Source organism: Micromys minutus (genome assembly GCF_963924665.1).
Source record: "Micromys minutus genome assembly, chromosome: 6".
NCBI classification, from domain to species: domain Eukaryota; kingdom Metazoa; phylum Chordata; class Mammalia; order Rodentia; family Muridae; genus Micromys; species Micromys minutus.
In genome coordinates, this window is record NC_137975.1 from 30,356,695 (window position 1) to 30,378,111 (window position 21,417).

Genomic DNA, 21,417 nt, shown 5'->3' on the forward strand with positions numbered 1-21,417 from the left:
CTCATGAAGGAACTGAAGCTAAAGTTTTCATCTCAGAAGAAATAGTGCTAAATGTACAACCCAATCTTATGTAAACCCAAATTTTATATTTTTAACCACAAAACATTTCTTACCATTTATGTGTGGATACTATTTGCCATTAAAAAATATGATTTTTGAGCTAAAATACACATTTTTAGGTAGGTTTTGTTAGATTGAAAAAAATCTGTGTGTATGTGTATATGTGTGCTCCTGCATGTGCGTGTGTGTGTGTGCGTTTTATCTGTGTGAAGAGGGTAGAAACAGTCCCCAGGATCCACGCGTCTCTGTTCCCTAGATAATGTGATGCGATGCCTGGTTTGTACATGGTGCTGGAGACTTGTGCTCAGGTGTCCCTGGCTGTGTAGTAGGCCCTTTTTACCTCCTGAGCCAGCCCACTCCCCATTCTGTTAACAGTGTTAAAAATGGCTTTCCCCCCATCTTCTTTAGTTTCTTTTTCATAGAGACAGTTATTTTAATTTTTGTGGGTTAAAAGTGAAATATGAAAACTTATAAAAATGTATTTAACTTTTCTGTATTTTTCAGGTGGATATTTCCCTTAATTTAGATCAATTAAAGGAAGAAATTGAGTTTTTAAAGCGCACACACACTATAAAGAAAGCTCTGTCTGCACTAACATGCTCTTCGCCAGCTATTCCTAATAAGCAGAAAGACAGAAGGATTAGTGGGAACTTTGAACACTATGGTGACAGTGTGAAGCTATTGATGGACTGGGTAAATGCAGTTTGTGCCTTCTATAATAAAAAGGTTAGTCTTCTTGCTCTTGTTCTTACCATTTTAAACCTTGCTAAAGTATAACTATATACAATCTTTTCCTGTATTTCTTTAATATTTAGCGTGTTTTCTTTCTCACACACACTATGCATATTCATTATTAGCAAACTGTTTCTCAACAATGTATCATCTTACAGTCTGTATAACCTGTTATACAATCATCAATTGAACAGTGCACAATTTTTATCACTAAGAAAGATTAAAAGTTTTGTATGTTGACAAATGTATGTTTTTTCTCCTATAAGATAAGTGGATTTAAAGACACATAATGACAGTATATTTATATATACACATACATATCCATTCCCACACCTTTGACATGAAATCAGAAGTGAGCTATGGGGAGGGAGGAAAACCGTAAGGGAGAAGGAATGACTTAATAGGCTACATTTAATATTTATGTGTAACATTTGTCCACAAAATTAAAGAAAAGTTTAAAGGCAAATGATGCATAAAATCGGAATATGGAAATTCTGATCTTACCCTGTTGTAATATCAAAAGACACATCATTCAGAAAGGAGCGATAGACCTTGGCTGGGTCGTTGTGATAGTTTGTTAGGATGATATGATATGAACTTTTAAGTGCAAATACTGAAAAAAATATCCCACATCCCTATAAACTCCTTGATAACAAATATTGAACTGGATCAGTAGTACAGATTGCATGTTACTAGGGATATAGTCCGTTGTTATGCCTCAAAGACATCGTCACAGGAAACATTGTTAGCTATAATGGTGGCCTACTATATTTTAATCAGATCTAAAGCATCAGAGACGTGAGTGATCATTCTCTGTGAATTTCCTCAGTAGCTGCAATAGATTTCTGTAGCAGCTTGTTCACTGCAGGTGCTGAGGCCCATTCTCCCCTGAGGTCGAGTGATGTCACTCTGCTTGCTTTCTGTCCTGTTCATTGTGTGTATGCTTACTGCGTTTAAAATCATTCTCAGTGTTCCTAAGGAAGACCATCTTGTTTCAAGTTGACAACTTGTTAAATGAGCTTCATTTTGGCAACTGTTCTCTAAATGGCTGTAGAAGCCAGAAGTCTAAAAGCCAGGTGTTTCCAGGCCATCGTCTCATTAAAGGGCGTTTTCCTCTGCCCCCTCTCATGTTCTGGTACAAGGCAGTGATCCTGTTTGGTCTTTGGTTTAAAGCTGTATCAGTTCAGTTTCTGCCTTTGCCGTCATGTAGTGTTCAGGGTTTCTCTCTGTTCTTTCACTAAAGTCACATTCTCAGGCTCTGGGAAGGGTAATGCTGTTTCTAGATATGCTATCCAACCAAGGACAGTAATACTGTAATCAAACCCTAATTTTGTACTAAAGTATGTTTTTATTAGTATCAGTAATACCAACTGCTTCTCTAATGTTTGCACTCAGGTGGAGAATTTTACAGTGTCTTTCTCAGATGGCCGTGTGCTATGCTATTTGATCCACCATTACCATCCGTGCTATGTGCCTTTTGATGCTATATGCCAGCGCACCACCCAGTCTGTGGCGTGCGCACAGACTGGTTCAGTTGTATTGAATTCTTCATCCGAATCTGAAGGAGGTTGTCTGGATCTGTCTCTAGAAGCACTTGATCACGGTTAGTTCCTTTAGGCTGTTTCAGTCTTTGGCCTCTTTGCCTTGTCTGATTTTTTTGACTACAGTCACCTCTTTATCCCTTGTGTGTATAATAGAAAGTACTCCAGAAATGTACAAAGAGCTTCTAGAAAATGAAAAGAAAAATTTTCATCTGGTGAGATCTGCAGCTAGAGACCTCGGAGGGATACCTGCTATGATTCATCATTCAGACATGTCAAATACAATTCCAGACGAAAAGGTCAGTGAACGATTTCCTCATGATCACTCTTTGTTTTGCGTTTTGAGACAGGGCTTGTCTCTGTTGTCCTGGCTGATTTGCTCTCCGTGTACCACTGTGGTCTCAAACTCAGAGATTAGTCTTGAAGGCTGGGTTAAAGGTGTGGGCCACCACACATGGCTGATGGAACCTTTCATGCAGCTCAGAGGCTGCCAGTGAGAGATGCTCCCTCCTGACCCTCTGCTCTCCTCTTTTGTCTCTTCTTAGGTGGTTATCACCTACTTGTCATTCCTTTGCACAAGGCTTCTGGATCTCCGTAAGGAAATAAGAGCTGCCCGACTTCTACAGACGACCTGGAGAAAATATAAACTGAGAAAAGACCTGAAACACCGTCAGGTAATTGTGGAAAATGAGAACAGTATCTCACAGGATTCCAATGACTTCTAATAGAGATGGTTGGGATAAAAGTATTCATTACATAGTTTGGGATGCAGAGCTGTAAATATGGTATAGTGATGTATCATCCATCCTGACTACCCCCCCCCCCCCCATAATCTGCTGTAGATAACTTCTTGTAAACTTGTGAAGAACAGGAATTTTTGCCTCACCTATTTTATTTTTTTTTAAGTGCAGTCTACCCTGCCTCCAGAGATCAGGACTGGCCTCTTGATGTCTCAGGAGTGCTTTGACTGCCTGTGTCTAATGCTGCTTACGCTTGAGTGTTGGATCATGTAATGGTTCCTGACTTGGTCATGTTGACAACCAAGATGAGCCACCACAGAAGACTAATTTTGAAGAAATTTCTATAGTTCTTGTTACATTTTCTTGGTTGCTCTGATCGCTACTTTGCTGCTTCTACTGGTGGTACCCCACTCTTCCATGGCTTCTCGTAAACTTGTGAAGAAGACACGAGGAGTTTTTGCCTCACCTCTTTTGTGTATTGCTTTGCTCGGATGGTAACGAAGCAGTACTACCTTCTACTGCAAAGCATTTTGTGTGCTGTGCATATAGCTCTTCCTGAGTCCACTAGATCTGTGTCAGAATTGTATGTAGTTAATCTTATTTTCTCTGCAGATGATTTGTGATAGCTCAAACATGTCTATACTTATCTTAGCTCGGTTCTTAGGATGCTTGTTTTTTTAATCGCTTGCCTTTTTGATTTGCCTAGAAGCACTTGTAGCCCCAGGATGAGCATAAGAAGCCTAGACTTAGGGAGGGGTTTTGCAGGATAAATTACTAATATACTCTATGTGTGGAAATGGATTATTTTACAGAGAATAAAGTCTTAAGTGGTTGCTTACACGGTTCTGTTTTTCTTTTCCTCACTGAAGGAAAGAGACAAAGCTGCTAGAATTATTCAGGGAGCTGTTCTCAATTTTCTAAGCAGACGAAGATTGCAAAGACAAGTCAGGGCAGCTCTGCTTATTCAAAAATGGTGGCGAAGAGTCTCAGCAGAAAGGAAGTTGCTGATGTTGAAAAAAGAAAAACTGGCAAAACTTCAAAGTAAATCAGCATCCCTTATTCAGGTATGATACTCTGGAATAAAAATTAAACATAAAAAATTTATGCCTATTTTAGCAAAGAAGGAAATAAAATTTTCAGTGGAGGATTGACCCTTGAACCCCGTGTAGATATCCACATCTGGATGCGTTTTCATATAACTTCACATCATTAATGCTTCTTTATAGGACCTCATACTATGTAAGTGCTGTGTGCATTGTGGTCCACTTGTACTGTTTAGGGATCAGTGGCAAGAAAAGTATTTACAGATTTGGTCAGACACTTGCTCTTTTCCTCAGGTATCTTTTGTCTGCCCTTAGCTGAATTCAAGGATGTGAAAGGCCAGGACACAGAGTGACTGCCTAATTAACTAAGCTATTGCAATTGACATCTCCTTGCTGTCTGTTGAATACTGCTGTGTGCGACCTAAGGCTGAGACTCAGCCGAAGCTCTGTGCCCTTGCTGTCTTGTTTTACCTCAGAGCTTTGTAATCTTTCCATGGGAGGTGCTGGTGTGTCAGGCTTCTTCTGTGCTCCGCTGAATCCTGGAAACTTCTCTTCTGAGCAAAGTAGACATTTTCCTCTCTATCTGTTTTGGTTTACCTTAGAAACAGTGGTAATCACTGGCTAAGAGAATGCCTATATTGTTTTCTTTTAAAGACATGGGTATTAGTTCACTTTTATAATAAATTCTAACATTAATTTCAATTCATTCTCTGTAAATATCAGTGAAGCTTTCCCCTATAACTGTATCTCATTTAGAAATCTAAAAACATTGATTCTGACTGCTCAAAATGCTAGATTAGTTAATAAATTACCTCATTTTGAATCACTTTAAAAATAAAATATTACACATAGAAAATGGCATGCAATGATATTCTGGAGCCTAGTGGTTTCTCACAAAATGATACTCATTTAATTACCTCCTTTACCATGACACAGAATATGACCGTCCTCTTGTGAGCTACGTCACAGAGTTAGCTAACTTCTCTACCCCTGCCCCAGGTAACCACTGGCTGTTTTATACTAATCATACCTTTTTTGTACGCATCTATTTAAAGCTGTATAAATTAGTTGTGTCCTGTTTTGAACTCATTTCTATAAACACTTTCATTTACTACTATAGCGTTTGTGAGGATTCTCAGCTTTGAGTAAACTGCTGAGTAGATTTTACTCTGTTGTGGATGGACATTGGATAGTGAAGCTCTGAACCATTGTTAAGGCTGTCATGTCTGCATCCTGTTTACCTGAGCAGCACTTGGAGATTAGTTTAGGCAGGCACCCAAGACCCAGCTCTTTTTCTTTTTCTTTTTTTCAATTTTAGTGGATAATCTTTGTATTTACATTTCAAATATTTGGTAATTCCTGCCAGTCAGATAGATCCTTTGTGGTGCTTGGAGTATTCCTTCCTGTTTCTCAACCCATTTGCTCCACAGCTTCCTGGACAAGTTTATCTTTGTCTTCACTAAAGCATCCCTGTAGGCCTCTTAAATAGTGGTGATTTAGTGGTCCTGAGTTCTTTCGGCATTTTTTCCCTCCATGCGCAATTGTTGTTTCTCCTTTAATTATGACACTTTGTGGGATACAGTAATCTGGGTAGGCAGTGAACTATATTGTTTATTCTTTCCTCCCCCGGTGTCCCTTGGCTACCTAACCTCAGATTTCTAAATTTAGCATAACTTATCTAAAGCTTTTCATTTTCTTCATGGTTGAGGATGTATTTATTGGCAATTTATTTTCTTACAAGACCCACGTGCTTACTTAATTTGCTTGTGCACTGGACAACTTGAAGTTTTGGTGTTAACATGGTTGAGGTTTTTATTCTAGATATTACTTCCTGTCGGGTGTCTAGACAATGAAATCATGAGTGCATCGGCTTGAGGTTTACAGCCGTATTCATTGGGCCAGTAATGCAGTATTTACTTCCACTGGATATGCAGTGACCGTAATGTCTCCTACACAGACTTCATTTGAGGTTCCTGAAAGATTCCCACATTCGGTGTCTGAGCAAGATTGTTATAAAATTGCATGCTATTTGCATTTTCATATCATCTCTGGACTACCAGAAGTTCCTCTTAGAGTGTCTGCTCCTCAGAAGCCATCACCTTTAATACTTAGAGCATTATGCAACTGCTCAACACATTTCTATTTCTTCCACTGTGGAACATTGAGAGCTGCCTGACGAGGTCTGGGAGCCCTGTGTGTCTGGCTGAGCCATCTCCAGCCCTGAGTGTGGTTACTGTAAAGCAGAATGCTAGATTAGTGAGCATTTTCAAGTGCTCATCTCAGAAAGCTATGTCTGTTTTACTTTGTTTTCTTCCTTCCATTTCTCAGGCTCATTGGAGAAGATACTCCACCAGAAAACACTTTCTGAAGTTGAAACACTGCTCAATCGTCCTTCAGTCTAGGCTAAGAATGAAAATTGCTCTTGCATCTTACAAACGCTATCTCTGGGCCACAGTTACAGTTCAGAGGCGTTGGCGAGCCTATTTAAGTCGAAAAAGAGACCAGCAAAGATTTCAAAAGCTGAGATCCTCATCTCTTGTAATCCAGTTTATGTTCAGAAGGTGGAAGCGACGCAAGCTGCGGTTGCAGACCAAAGCTGCCGTTACTTTGCAGCGAGCTTTTAGAGAATGGCGTTCCAGGAAACAAAGCCGAGAAAGATCCGCGCTTGTGATTCAGTCATGGTACAGAATGCACAGGGAATTGCAGAAATACATGCATATTAGGTCTTGTGTTGTAGTCATCCAGAGAAGGGTCCGGTGCTTTCAAGCCCAAAAGTTACGTAAGAGAAGGAAAGACGCCATCTTGACTCTCCAGAAACACTACAGGGCATACCGGCTGGGGAAACTAGCTCGTGCTGACTATTTGCAGAAACGAGCTGCTGCCATTCAACTGCAGGCTGCCTTCCGGGGGATAAAGGCTCGCCATTCATATAGGTTGCAAATTCGAGCTGCCTGTGTTCTTCAGTCCTATTGGAGAATGAGACAGGAAAGAGCTAGATTTTTAAACCTTAAAAGGACTGTTATCAACTTGCAGGCACACATAAGAAAACACCAACAACTACAGAAATATAAGAAGATAAAGAAAGCAGCTGTTACAATTCAGACTCATTTCCGAGCCTGCATTTCAGCCAGGAAGGCTCTAGCATCGTATCAGAAGACAAGGTCTTCGGTCATTGTTCTACAGTCTGCATATAGAGGGATGCAAGCCAGGAAAACATTCCGTCATGCTTTAGCATCTGTCATAAAGATCCAGTCATATTATCGGGCTTATATATCCAGAAAGAAGTTCCAGAATGTCAGAAATGCCACAATAAAGCTGCAGTCCTTTGTCAGAATGAAACAATCACATAAGCAGTATTTACAGGTAAGAGCGGCCGCACTCTTTATCCAGCGGTGGTACCGGTCCCAGAAACTGGCTTCACAAAAGAGAAGAGAGTACGTACAGGTGCGTGAATCCTGCATCAAATTGCAGTCGTACTTTAGAGGATGCCTGGTCAGAAAGCAGATGAGGCTGCAAAACAAAGCTGCCATTTCTTTGCAGTCTTACTTTAGAATGAGGACAGCCAGGCAGCGCTACCTGAAGATGTGCAGGGCGGCTCTTGTCATTCAGAGTTTCTACCGTGCCTACAGGGCACAAGTCGGTCAAAGGAAGAAGTTCTTGCAGCTCAGAGGAGCAGCTATTTGTTTGCAGGCAGCATACAGAGGCTGCAAAGTGCGCCAGCAAATCAAGCAGTGGTCTGCAGCCGCTGTTACCATTCAGAGGGTTTTTAGAGGCCACAGTCAGAGGATGAAGTACCAGACTGTGTTTCAGTCCACTGTGAAGATTCAGAGATGGTACAGGGCACACAAGGTTGCTTATGACACGAGAATTCAATTTCTAAAGATGAGGGAGGCTGTGGTTTGTCTCCAGTCTGCCTTCCGTGGCTGGCGAGTTCGGCAGCAGCTCAGGAGGCAACATCAGGCTGCAGTGAAGATCCAGTCTGCTTTTAGAATGGCCAGGGCCCAGAAGCAGTATAAACTACGAAGAAGAGCTGCGGTGGTGATCCAGCAGCGTGTCAGGGCATGGGCTGCAGGAAAGCGGCAGTACTTGGAGTTCCTGGAAGTCCGTCGTGCGGCTCTGGTGTTTCAGGCTGCATGGAAAGAAAAGAGGCTGAGGAGACAGGTCGCCCAGCAGCACCAGTGCGCTGCCCTCATACAGTCCTATTACAGGATGCACATTGAGCGCAGGAAGTGGAGCCATATAAAAGCTGCTGCTCTCAAGATTCAGCTGTGCTATAGGGCTTACAGAGCTGGAAAAGAGCAGCGCCATTTATACTTGAAAACAAAAGCAGCTGTCGTAATTTTACAGTCGGCTTACCGTGGTATGAAAGTGAGAAAACAGATAGCTGAGTGCCATAAAGCAGCAGTCACTATACAGTCTAAATTTAGAGCTTACAGAGCACAAAAGAAGTATACAACCTATAGAACTTGTGCTATTATAATTCAGAGATGGTATCGGAATATTAAAACGACAACCCAGCAACATCAGGAATACCTTAAGTTAAAGAGAGCAGCAATTAAAGTCCAGGCGGCTCTTAGAGGTGTTAGAGTAAGGAGACACATTCAGCGCATGCACATGGCAGCCACGCTTATTAAAGCCACGTTTAAGATGCATCAGTCAAGAGTAAGATACCACAAGATGAGAACAGCTGCTGTTGCAATTCAGGTGAGATACAGAGCATATTACCTACGTAAGATTGAGCGTGGGAAGTACCTGATGACGTTAGAGGCTATTAAAACCCTTCAAGCGGGTGTCAGAGGAGCAAGAGTTAGGCAGACTGTAAGAAAGATGCATTCCGCAGCAACACTCATCCAGGCACACTTTAGGAGACACAGACAACAGGCATATTTCCGTCGGTTGAGGAAGGCGGCGGTGGTGGTGCAGCAGAGATACCGAGCGCTGAAAGGAGGGCGTGCTCAGCTTCAGAGGTACTGCAAACTGAGGCGCTCCGTCATCCTCCTCCAGGCTGCCGTTAGGGGTCTGAAAACTAGGAGACACTTAAAAGCCATGCATACAGCTGCCACTCTCATTCAGAGGAGATTCAGGACTCTGCTGATGAGAAGGAAGTTCCTCTCTCTCAGGAAAACCGTCATTTGGATTCAGAGACAGTACCGTGCAAGACTTCATGGCAGGTATATCAGACAACAATTACTGTTGGAGAAGGCAGTTACAAAGATCCAGTCATCATACAGAGGATGGGTGGTCAGGAAAAGTGTGCAAAAGATGCACAGGGCTGCCACTGTGATTCAGGCCACCTTCCGAATGCACAGAGCCTGTTTGAGGTACCAGCATTTGAAGTGGGCCTCAGTTGTGATCCAGAAACAGTACCAAGCACAGAGAGCTGCCAAATTGCAGAGGCTGCTTTTCATCAGGCAAAGACATGCTGCTGTGGTCCTTCAGGCTGCCTTTAGGGGGATGCAAAGCAGAAATCATCTGAAGACTTTGCACTCTTCTGCAACCCTTATTCAGAGTAAATTTAGAGCTTTAGTAGTAAGGAGACGATTCATTGCTCTCAGAAAAGCTGCTATATTTGTGCAGAGGAAATACCGGGCCACTCTTTATGCCAAGCATAAAATGCACCAATTCTTGCAGTTACGAAAAGCCGCCATTATAATACAGACCTCTTACCGAAGACTGGTAGCCAAGAGGCAGTTACAAGAAAGGCACAGGGCTGCGGCTGTCATCCAGGCTACGTTTAGAATGCACAGAACCTATGTTAGATTTCACACATGGAAACGTGCCTCCATTAGAATTCAACAGCATTTTCGAAAATACAGAAGTATAAAACTACAGAAAGAACAACTCATCAGAGAAGAGAGACTCAGTGCTGCCATCAGAATCCAGAGCACATACAGGATGCATAGGCAGCGTTGTTTCTACCAGCAGCTTCAGTGGGCAGCAAAAGTAATACAAAGAAAATACAGAGCAAACAAGAAGAGACAGCAAGATCTGCCCAATGCGTGTAAAGAAGAAACACCTCTTATTCAGAGTTTAAACACTGCAAAACAACTTCAGCAGCAGCATGAAGCTGCCGTGACTATACAGAAGCATTTTCGAGCCTTTAGAGCAAGGAGGCTTATGGGATCCGAGAGAGGCTTCCGGGTAAGTAACGGGCCACACCTGCACCTGGCTGCCACACCAGAGTCACTGTCAAATGCATATGCTAAAGCTGTGTATCGAGCAAAGAAATACAGTTTTGTGTTGTGGTGGCTTAGCATTATTTTAGAGGAAATAAAATGTTAGCAGTTCAGGAGACACCCTTCCTGGCCATAGGGAGCAGATGTAAGGGTGAGCAGAATGTGAAATCTTGTCTCATTATGTCTGGAGGTCAGAAGATCAGTAACTTTTTTACATTGACTTGTATATTTTTAGTCACGTACTGATAACAACCTTGTGGAAGGATGTATAGGAAGAAAAGAGTAAGACGTGTCTGGAGACCATAAGAGCACAAGGGTATTGAGCTAAGTCTTCAGGATCCTAGGAAAGAAGTAAACTGAGAAACTTGCTATCAACCAGTCAAGGACTGGGAGAGAACAGGAAGTGTTCTCTAATTCTAGATATGACGAATCCATGGCTGTTTGAGATTTTAATTGAAAACCAAACTAATCTCATGAAAAGTCAACTGAATTCTACTTTAAGAGGGTTTGGGGAGTATTTTATTTCACAAGATACTTATAAATATTAACTATGTCAGACCTTGTAACATTTGGACTGTGTATCAACCATTATTTAATTTCTCTGATCCATAATTTGTATATTTTATTACTATAAAATCATTTTTTAATTTTAATCGAATAAGTTATAGGTGTCAAAATCACCAAGTTGCCAAAATGAGAAATGACTGTCCTTTCATAATCCTGTTTCAGGCGATTGTTGCAGTAAATATTAAAAAAATGAAAAGGTTTATCTCAGGCCCAACCCTTACCAGGCGACTCCATTCCCTTGGTGGTCTTCCTCCGCCTGCTTTTCACCTCCAACTCTGGTGTTCATTTACTCCGAAACTCAACATAAATACAGTCTGATTGCTTTTCACTCAGGTTTATATATTCAACTCTCAGTCCACAAACCTTCTACACAACAAGATTGCATCAAATAGACAAAGATACAAACTCCTATATAAGATATTATACCTGTAAAATCTTTAATGTTCATAGCTTTTTAACACCAATCAATCCCACCTGGGTGTAGCTGGTCCTTGGGAAACACCTCTGTTCTCTGACCTCAGACCTCCCTGTTCTCTCCACCTCCCTTGCCCCGCCCAGTCACTGGTTTTCCTTTATTTTACTAATTACAATGGGAAGGTTCAGTTGGGTTACTTGCCTTTTTTGGAGGGGTAGGGGGGAGTGTAATTAACATTAAAATACAAACAGCTTCAGGACAATCTACAGTGGATGACCAATGAAAGTGGAGAGAAAGCTGTTGCTTTTTTTCCCCAGAATGTAGAATTTATTAATTCTGTTCTTTCAGATGCATTGAGGACAGTGAACATCTATCTGCTTTCAACAAATTATACATGGCATAGTTTTAAACTCCTGATTGGGCTATGCTGAGGTGGGATGGCCACAGTATGTGTGATCAAGTGATCACTAGACATATACTATTGTCATAACACAGTTGTCAGAAGATTCACTGTGTGTTTGGTAGAACAGAAACCAACTTGATATTTATAATTAATGTTTTGTTTCCATTAATTGCATATTAATTATTACAATCAACATAACAATAATTGCATAAGATCCCTCTAGTTTGCAGTCATAGACCGTTATTTCTATGCTTGTTATAGGCTGTATGGAGAGACTATAAAGCTCAGCAATACTCAGCCACAGTGCAAGCTGCCTGCAGGATTCAAGCTTGGTACAGGTGCTGGAGTGTGCGCAAGAGATATCTAACTGTATTGAGAGCTGTTAAAATTATTCAAGGTTATTTCTACACCAAGCTGGAGAGGACAAGGTAATGTATTACAACTCTGTGCTAAAGTAACAATGCTGCTTAACACTGCTTATTTTCTTTTAAGTAATTGCTATATTTAATTTATATTGTTTTAAAAACTGTGTGGTGTGTGCGTGTTCGTTCTTCATTAATTGCACAAAATATATCTTCTGGGATATATATATATATATATATATATATATATATATATATATATATATATTATATGTGATTATATAATTGATAATAAAATTTACTAAAACGTATGTATATGCTTTATTCAGATTTAAAGAGATGGAAGAAGGAAAGTGAATAAACTGGTCTCTATTCAATTTCACAATTCTGTTGATTTTGCTCTGGCAATAATCTTTTTTTCCTGGTGGATAATCTATGTGTGAGTGAGGAGAGGCAGAGGTTCTCACGGTCCACTTACTTTTTGAGACAAGGTCTTTGACTGAACTTAGCAGTTAGAGTGAGTACCCAGCAAGCTCTGAATCTGCCTGTCTACACCACAGTGCTACATCTGTTGTTTTTTGTTTTGTTTTTTGTTTTTTTACATGGGCACCTAGGATCTGGACTCAGGCCCTCCTGTCTGATCAACAGACGCTTTGCTGATTGAGAAGTCTGGGTTTTGTTTTTATTATACTGTGTTTTATTACCTACCTACTTTATCCTCAGTGATAAAGAGCCTATTCCTACTTAATTTATGTTTCAAAAATGTTCATAAAATTTTATTAGCTGTCCTTTTATTTTTTAAAGACATAGTATAAGTTTTTTTTTTCTTTTATCCAGAATTAATGAACTGCTGCATCAGTAATTGCTTAAAATTCACTAGAGGGGACCTCCAGAGTCTGAAGAGTTTCTCTACCAGTACTGTTGGGGACATGGGTCAATTGTAGGTGATGCTTACCATCAGTATAAAGGTCTATTCTCAGACCAGTGGTGAGCTCCTCTTCGGGATGCTACTCATTGTTCAGAGTCAGGTTCTTGTCACAAAACTGCAGGAGTCCCTTTCTTTGAAACTTCATTCCAGTGACTGCCCCCATCATCCAGGAATTCTTCCCGCTCCTATAAGAAACTTAAAAAATACTCTACAAATGTTTTTCTCCTACTAGATTTTAGAGCTTATGATTTATACAGCAGAATATTACTTGCAAACCTGGCTTTCATTGTCTGTAAGACTGACCACAGGAGCAGAAGTGTGAAGTATGTGTTCTGTTCTTACAACGTTGTTGTTCTCTGTGGTATTGGGGGACAACAGTCACTGGATCAAAGAGTTTAAGGTTGCTCTCTAATCTACTTCTTTTCAGGTTCTTGAAGATGAGGGCAGCAGCTATTACAATTCAAAGGAAATGGAGAGCTATGCTCTCATCAAGAGGAGTTCGTGAGAATTTGATTCTAAAAGTAAGTGTAAATAAACACACAGACCCATGTTAGGAAATAGTATTAAACATTGAACTGTGCATTTGTCTTATATGCATCTGGTTTAGTCCATTAAAATTACATACACTTATAACAGTATGATTTTGTCAGTATAAGTGAGGCTCTCTCTGTGTCTGTGTGTGTATTAAGTAAAATATCCTCAAACTCAAGTTTTCCATGATCGCAGTGAAAATAATATATGCTTGGAAAAAAGTAAAGAAATAAATATATTTTGTCTCTGTACTGGCTGGTTTTGTGTCAACTTGACACAAGCCAAAGTTATCACAGATAAAGGAACTTCAGTTGAGGAAATGCCTCCATGAGATCCAGCTGTAAGGCATTTTCTCAACTAGTGATCAAGGGGAGAGGGCCCAGCCCATTGTGGGTGGTGCCAGCCCTGGGCTGGTAGACCTGGGTTCTATAAGAAAGCAGGCTGAGCAAGCCAGGGGAAGTGAGCCAGTAAGTAACATCCCTCCATCGCCTCTGCATCAGCTCCTGCTTCCTGACCTGCTTGAGTTCCAGTCCTGACTTCCTCTAGTGATGAACAGCTATGTGGAAGTGTAAGCTGAATAAACCCTTTCCTCCCCAACCTGCTTCTTGGTCATGATGTTTGTGCAGGAATAGAAACCCTGACTAAGAAAGTCTCCTTTAAGTCAAATATTTTACAACATGCTTTCTAAACCATAGTTTATTTGTTTAAGTATATAGCTGAGTTTTATAGTAACTATAAAGCCTGTGGCTTATTATTAAATATAGCTTTTAAATAATTGCTATGTATCAGAAATAGAATTTTGCATATTTGATTTATGTTCATGTAATATTCATTCTAGCTACATAACCACATTTGTCTTTAATGTGACTTTTGACATTGCATGCCAGGCAGACACTGGATAATAAACTTATGTGGTAGTTGCTGTTGCTGTGATCATTTTAAGTGCTAGAAGCTGTTTAGTGCTAACTTGTGCATGATTGTTTTGCAGGTATGTGAGAGTTTATAAAGCTGACTTAGCTTAAATGAATTCTAATCATGCCCTTTTAAATATTTAAAAATTGTTATTGAACCTGTTATATAATTGGGCAATCTAAGAAATGTAATTGACATACAATGTAGTGCTTTTTAAAGTATTTTCTTCTCTGTGAATGTGTGTGTGTGCTAGTGTGTGTATGTGCAGTCTGCATGCGGGAGCTGGAGGTCACAGGAATATGTTGATCCTCTGAAGCTGGAGTTATAGGTTGTAAGCTGCGATGTCAGTGCTTGGGAACCAAGCCCAGGTCTTTTGTAAGAGCAGCAAGTGTTCAACTGTCTCTCTACCCTGCATTGTAGTTCCTAAAGCTACACGCCACTTTGCTGTGGTTCATTTCTAATGGCTACTGGACATTTGCCTCCCTAGCTTGTGCCATGGTCCAGTGTGCTTGCCCTGTAACATTTTTTCTCCCATGTCTCACACAAGTGGACAGAATCAGGAGGAAGGAGAATGTCCGTTACAGCTGCTGACCCTAGCTGGTACTTTATTATAGACCTGTACACTTTCAGAAGTAATGTGTTACCACTTCCCTGTGTTCATGGAGTAGGACATTCTCAAACTATGAAAGTAAAGGATATTATGAGTATAGATAGCATCTCACTTTATAGTGAGAAATCCAAGAACTTCCAACAGGTTGAGAACCTTATTCCTACCTGTTAATGCAACTTGTACCTTTTCCCTATAGAGACATCGAGCCGCTTGTGTGATCCAAGCCCACTTTAGAGGCTACAAGGGAAGGCAGTCTTTCCTACAGCAGAGATCCGCCGTTTTAATCATACAGAGACGTGTCCGAGCCATGGCGGCTGTGAAGCGGGAAAGGATAAAGTATATCAAATGTAAAAAGTCTGTGGTTGTTTTACAAGCATTGGTGCGTGGCTGGTTAGTGAGAAAAAGAGTAAGTATTGTGGAGTGAAACTAAAGTATTTGATGTTAGCTGGTGGTACATTTTTGGAAATAAGACTTTGGAGAATGCTGTCAAAACTAATATAGTTGTTACCTGCTGCAGAGCCACCTAGCATGGTCAAAGGTCATCATAGGCTTTGTTGTTGTTGATCCTGTTTCTTCCCACAGACGGTCACACCAAAGATACAAAATTGTGTTTTCTACTGGTTTGGTTTTTTTTTGTTGTTGTTTTGTTTTGTTTTAATTTTTAAAGCTGTAACAGCTAAGAACCGACAAGAGTGTGAGCTCTTCGTGTGTGGAGAAGGCTAATTTCTCCCCAGTAGCCATCTGCCGCTCTCTGGAAACTAAGAACTGTATCTCTCTAAAAGCTGTATCCACACCAAGAAAGGATTTCTGTGCCTCTGGGACTAGATATAGAACTGGCATAGACAAAAGTAATTAGATTTGGAGTTTCAAAGGAGAAATCTTGTTATTAAATCTGAATTAGAAATCTACATTCCAAAGGTCACTGGAGAAAGCCCTTAGTACAAGCTCCCCTGTACCTGCTGCATTTTCCAATGCTGGAAAATGGAACTTGACAGGCTTCGTATCATTGTATCTGAACGTCTTTGCTTAGAGTGCTGTAACCTTCACAAACCTTTACCTGCCTCTCGAGTACTGTGGTTATGCCTTTACAAAGCTGTCTTTGGATAAGCTTGTTTACCTAAATGCTGTTTCCTTTAGCAAAGGGTCCAGAATTCTGCTTTTTTTATTTTGCTACATAAGTTATTCTATTAGAATTATTTTATAGGAATTAAATAATAGTTAACATTTTGTTTGTATTTCATATGCTTATGCAAAAATACATTTTATTTATAAATTTTTTTTCTTTTAAAAAGTTCTTCTATGTATTTTGCCTCTTTTTCTATTGAAATTTTTTCCTCTCTGTGCTTTAGGTTTCAGAACAGAAAGCCAAAATTCGACTTTTCCACTTTATAGCAGCTGCATACTGTCACATGTGTGCTCTTAGAATCCAGAGAGCTTATCGACTCCACATGGCCATGAGGAGTGCGAAGAAGCATGTCAACTCAGTCATCCTTATTCAGGTTCACTCAATACGCTTTTTATGTCAGGGTGTGGTGGTACACACCTTCAGTTCCAGCTCTCTGGAGGCAGAGCAGCTAATCACATCCAGCCTGGTCTACAAAGATAGCTCCTAGATAGCCAAGGCTACGCAAACAAGCTCTATAACAACACACACGCACACACACACACACACACACACACACACACACACACACACACACACAAACCCAATAACAGCAACAAATCAAGAATTGTTTTATAAAAATTTCTTTTATGTATCTGAGTGCTCTATCTGCATGTACACCTGCGTACCACAAGAGGGCATCAGATCCCATTACGGATGCTTGTGAGCCACCATGTGGTTGCTGGGATGTGAACTCAGGGCCTCTGGAAGATCAGCCAGTGATCTTAACCGCTGAGCTCCAAGTGTATTTTTTATGTTACTCATTTTCACATGTGCTTACAGTCACATAATATTGAGCCTGTTAGATGATAGCTTATAGGATGAGTGAAGGTTAGAACTTGATGTTTTGTGGGCCAGGAATGTGAGTGACCATCCAGTGACGTAACCACTCATTCATACGCGACTCTGTAGACCCTTGTGTCTCTCTCTTCAACAGCAGCCAGCCAGACATGCTGGTTTTGCCACTCTAATGAATGGGAATAAAATTACATCTTTGTTTTGGATTTACTTGTTAACTATCATTTTTATTTTTTTCCATATTTATTAGTCATTTAAATTCTTACCTGTGTATTTAAAATATTTTTCTATTTCGTATCCATACTGTAATTTACAGTAGTTATATCCTGGAAATTTTTCCTTATATGTACACTGACATATTTACATATAAAATATTGGGGTAGAAAACAACTTGCAAACTGCTGCATAGTTTGATAGGATTCATTTGCATTGTGAGATGTGCCCACATATATCCAACAAGAGCTCCAAGGATTTGCTTCAAGTGGAATAGGAAAATGATGCACAGAGTATGGAGAGTCAAAGACATTCAGTATTCCTTCATTTCTGTATATAAATGTGTATATACATACGCATACATGTATATGAGAACATAAATGTGTTTATTAACACACATATATAGATTCTGAAGTAAAAGTGAAAAACCTTCATGTTTTGAATAGAGATGGTTTCGAAGAAGATTACAACAAAAGAGGTTCGTTGAGCAGCTTCATAAGATCATAAAAGCTGAACGTGAAGTCCAAGCATGTCGGCAGCAGCAGGATAGGGCTGCGTCAGTGATACAGAAGGCAGTCCGCCGCTTTCTCCTCCGCAGAAGACAGGGAAAGATCAATAGCAGCGCCACTAGAATCCAGGTAAACCAACGTCCAGTCTTAGCCCAAGATTATACTCTGAGTTGCAGCTTCACTTGGAATAGAGGTGCAGACCCTTATTACTGGCTGACGTGGCTAAATGACTGTTTTTATACCTGGTTGTGAAGGCATTGTGGAGAGGCTATGCCTGGAGGAAGAAGAATGATTGCTCAAAGATTAAAGCTATCCGACGCAGCCTTAGAGATGTGAGCAGGGATGTGGAGGAGGAAAACAAGCTGTACAGAAGGACAGAGCGTGCGCTTCATTACCTGCTCACGTACAGACACTTGTCGGCCGTCCTGGAAGCCTTGAAGCACCTGGGTTAGTGTCTCTAGTGCCATGTGTAAGAGCAGAGCACATCCCCTCTGAGTGTTTGAAGAGCGGGATCATACAGTCCAGTCTTGTTGCTGTGAATTCCCGTGTTACTCATTTGGTTCTCTCTCAGAGGTGGTTACGAGATTATCCCCCCTGTGCTGTGAGAACATGGCTGAAAGCGGAGCGGTCTCTACCATCTTTATTGTGATCCGAAGCTGTAACCGCAGCGTCCCTTGTATGGAAGTTGTTACATACGCAGTTCAAGTATTGCTGAATGTGGCAAAGGTAACTTTCCGTTTTAATAATAAAGCATTCATTGTCAAGAAATATGACCCAGCAAATCAAATTTTGTGCTTGCTCATTATTAGATCATGCTTCTGACTTTAAAATTTAATTATGTTCAAGAATTTCTGGGAATGTAAAAGTTTAGTCTCTTAACATAGCTGTACATGGAAATGATAGTTTTTATAAGGTCTGATTACATGCTGGTGAATTTGAGTTTAGTCTTTTATAACCTCCTAAGACCATTCCTGTGGTATTTTTTTTTCAGAGAAGATATAGCAATAGTACTTAACTAAAGTTAGAGACAGTTGAGGCTTTGAGAGCAAAGATTTTCTACCTGTGCCATGTCCTGAGCCACCCTCCTGTCTCTATGACAAGAGAACAGTGAGACAGTTAGACAAGTAAGCCGTTGAAAATGGATCCTAGGCTCTGTTAAACTTATCATCTTATAGCAATTTCTTCTTCTCAAGAAACAACCCAGGAGATGACTAGATCCTTTACTGTTATCTTACCCTGTGCCGATCACAGAAACTTACCTGTGAGAGTCATATACAATGAGCTTTATAACTTTTTATCTAATTCGAGATCTTCTCTCTTTCTCTTTCTGTCAAGAGCATTTGGCTCTGGTTCATGATAAAGTTCTAAAAAATGATTACCCTGGGAATGTCGGTATAAGATGAGATCAGAAATAACAAAATTTGGCTCTAACTGTAATTTGTGGTTGGACTGTTTAAAGGCATGTGTTTCTCCTAAGTTTCAGTTTTATTCTGGTTTCTTTAAGTATGATAAGACGATCTCAGCCATTTATGGCACGGAGAACTGTGTGGACACGCTGCTGGAGCTGTTGCAGGTGTACCGGGAGAAGCCTGGTGACCGCGTGGCTGAGAAGAGTGCCAGCATTTTCACAAGAACATGCTGTTTATTAGCTGTGCTGTTGAAGACGGAGCAGTGTGCTTTTGTGAGTCCATCTGTCCCCGTTCTCCGAGATGTTTTAATGTCTTTGACTTGTGTATTTTTCCTTTAGTTATCACACTAATATAGAGCTTTATGTATATTCAGACTTGCTTTATTCATTGATAAAAATGTCACACAGACATTTTCTAATCAAAACAATCTGACTCCAGGGCTGGGAAAGTGGTCCATTGGTAGAGCGCATGCGTAGCCGGCACATGCCCCTGAAGCTCAGGCGAGCAGAAAAACCTCTGAAGTCAGTGCTCACCAGGCTCGGCTCCCCCAAGAAGCCACATTGGTGTCTGTAGAAAGAATGAATTTGAGGGAGCATGTGTGGTTAGGGAGATGTTAAGAAGGAAGCAGGTGCACATGTGCCATACCCTGTCCAAGGGATGGCACATCATCTGGGATTGTGTCACTGATAGGAACAGGACCTCTTTGAGAAAATTCACAAGATTTGGTCTCTGGACATGATGCATATTTGCTGAAGTCTTTTCTGTCTGTATTCCATGTGTAACATTTTGAGTATATGTCTTCCTATAACTAACTTGCATATTAAATTAGTTAATAATTTAAGTCAGCCTACCTGCTGTATTAGCTTTGTTCTTGAAAAGTTTAATATTGATAATTCCTTATTTAGTTACTCTAGGAGAGAGAAAAGTAATTTTTATGTTTTTACATGTGTAATTTTTCCTTTTTTTTTTAGGATGCACAAAGTAGATCTAAGGTCATCGATCGTATTTATCGTCTATACAGATGTACAGCTCCTAAGCATAAAGTGAATACACAGGGATTATCTGATAAGCAGAGGCAGAATTCCTGTATAGACTTTCCTTTTATACCAGAAAGATCTTTGAAGGCCAGCATAGCTTCAAGGTAGGAGGTTAAATGCATCTACAATGGATTTATTTATTAAGTATTTGCTAACTCTTATCAGAAGCAAAATGCTCTGACCATTTTGAGCAGGGGAACACTGTGAGTGGAGGACATCCGTGTCCATAATGAAGCGTCATTGCTGCGGCTGTGGGCATGGTCTCGTTCCACAACAGATTCCATGATAAGTTGCTCAGAAAGCATGCCAGGAAGCTGGTTATAACTGTGTCACTTGTTTTGTGTATTGAAATTAAAATGTACTGTGTATCAAAGGTCAAAAGTCTGGCACCTCGGTGAGGTAGACATTTGGTTAAAGTGCTTCAGTAAGGCATGTGACATGACGGGACCCGAGTGGAGTTTTCAGAATGGAGGTTTAAGGTTTACACTAAGGCCCAATTGGCCATGCAGTTTCTGGTGAAGACAGAATCAGGTGTACCTGTAAGAAAGGACAGTTGTATGATTAAGGAGTGTGTAAGGGGTGTGAGGGGGGGTTACACTGTCCAAGCTGTTTACTCTGTGGTCATATTGATGATGTTACTAAGAATGGTGACAAGATCTGAGTAAAGGCTTAAGCAGTCTCAGTAAGGGTCTAATGTTGAGAGTCTGGTACATGAACAGAGCCGGCCGTGGTGTAAGCAAACAGCATAAACTGCAGAGGCCAGCACCAGTAATAAATCATATATAGGTTATGTTGGTAGTGAAAAGCTGCGGTGTAAAGCTCTCCCACACTGGAAAACACCCCATTAATGCTTTTTATCTTTTTAAACAGACTAAAGCCACAGTGGGTTTTGAGGCGTGATGATATGGAAGAAATCACCAATTCCCTGCAAGCCATTCAACTGGTAATGGATACACTCGGAATTCCTTATTAGTAAAAGGATCATTTTCAGTGTAGGACCAAAAAAAGAAAGAATGCCGATCATGGATCCCTGGAGCAGTTTTTACAGTCAGTGTAAACTGTTTATATAGGACTTTGTATGAAAATAAAAATGTATATATAACAAGTTACTAAATTGTTTAATAAATTCATTTTTACTATTTCAAATTTTGGAAATTATAATTTAAGTACCTTTTCCCTTCTAATTTTTCTCCAAACTCTGCCACTTACTACTACCTGCTCTTTTTCAAATTGATTGTCTCTTCACTAATTATTGTGTAGGCCGCATAT

General features: G+C 40.4%; 1 protein-coding gene across 1 annotated transcript in view; it reads left to right on the plus strand.

Annotated features, from left to right (window-relative positions):
- ASPM (assembly factor for spindle microtubules) overlaps nucleotides 1-21,121 on the plus strand; it is a gene marked incomplete at both ends in the record, with an annotated part of 37,756 nt that extends 16,635 nt beyond the window's left edge. Inside the window, 16 exons of the mRNA XM_080917815.1 lie at nucleotides 565-786; nucleotides 2,188-2,395; nucleotides 2,490-2,632; nucleotides 2,879-3,007; nucleotides 3,943-4,137; nucleotides 6,445-10,257; nucleotides 11,939-12,105; nucleotides 13,395-13,488; nucleotides 15,217-15,426; nucleotides 16,370-16,519; nucleotides 17,640-17,831; nucleotides 17,957-18,149; nucleotides 18,274-18,428; nucleotides 19,207-19,383; nucleotides 20,083-20,252; nucleotides 21,019-21,121. Coding sequence (XP_080773941.1) covers nucleotides 565-786; nucleotides 2,188-2,395; nucleotides 2,490-2,632; nucleotides 2,879-3,007; nucleotides 3,943-4,137; nucleotides 6,445-10,257; nucleotides 11,939-12,105; nucleotides 13,395-13,488; nucleotides 15,217-15,426; nucleotides 16,370-16,519; nucleotides 17,640-17,831; nucleotides 17,957-18,149; nucleotides 18,274-18,428; nucleotides 19,207-19,383; nucleotides 20,083-20,252; nucleotides 21,019-21,121 — 6,321 coding nt within the window. The remainder of the gene's footprint in view (nucleotides 1-564; nucleotides 787-2,187; nucleotides 2,396-2,489; nucleotides 2,633-2,878; nucleotides 3,008-3,942; nucleotides 4,138-6,444; nucleotides 10,258-11,938; nucleotides 12,106-13,394; nucleotides 13,489-15,216; nucleotides 15,427-16,369; nucleotides 16,520-17,639; nucleotides 17,832-17,956; nucleotides 18,150-18,273; nucleotides 18,429-19,206; nucleotides 19,384-20,082; nucleotides 20,253-21,018) is intronic.
- Nucleotides 21,122-21,417: the final 296 nt, after the last annotated feature.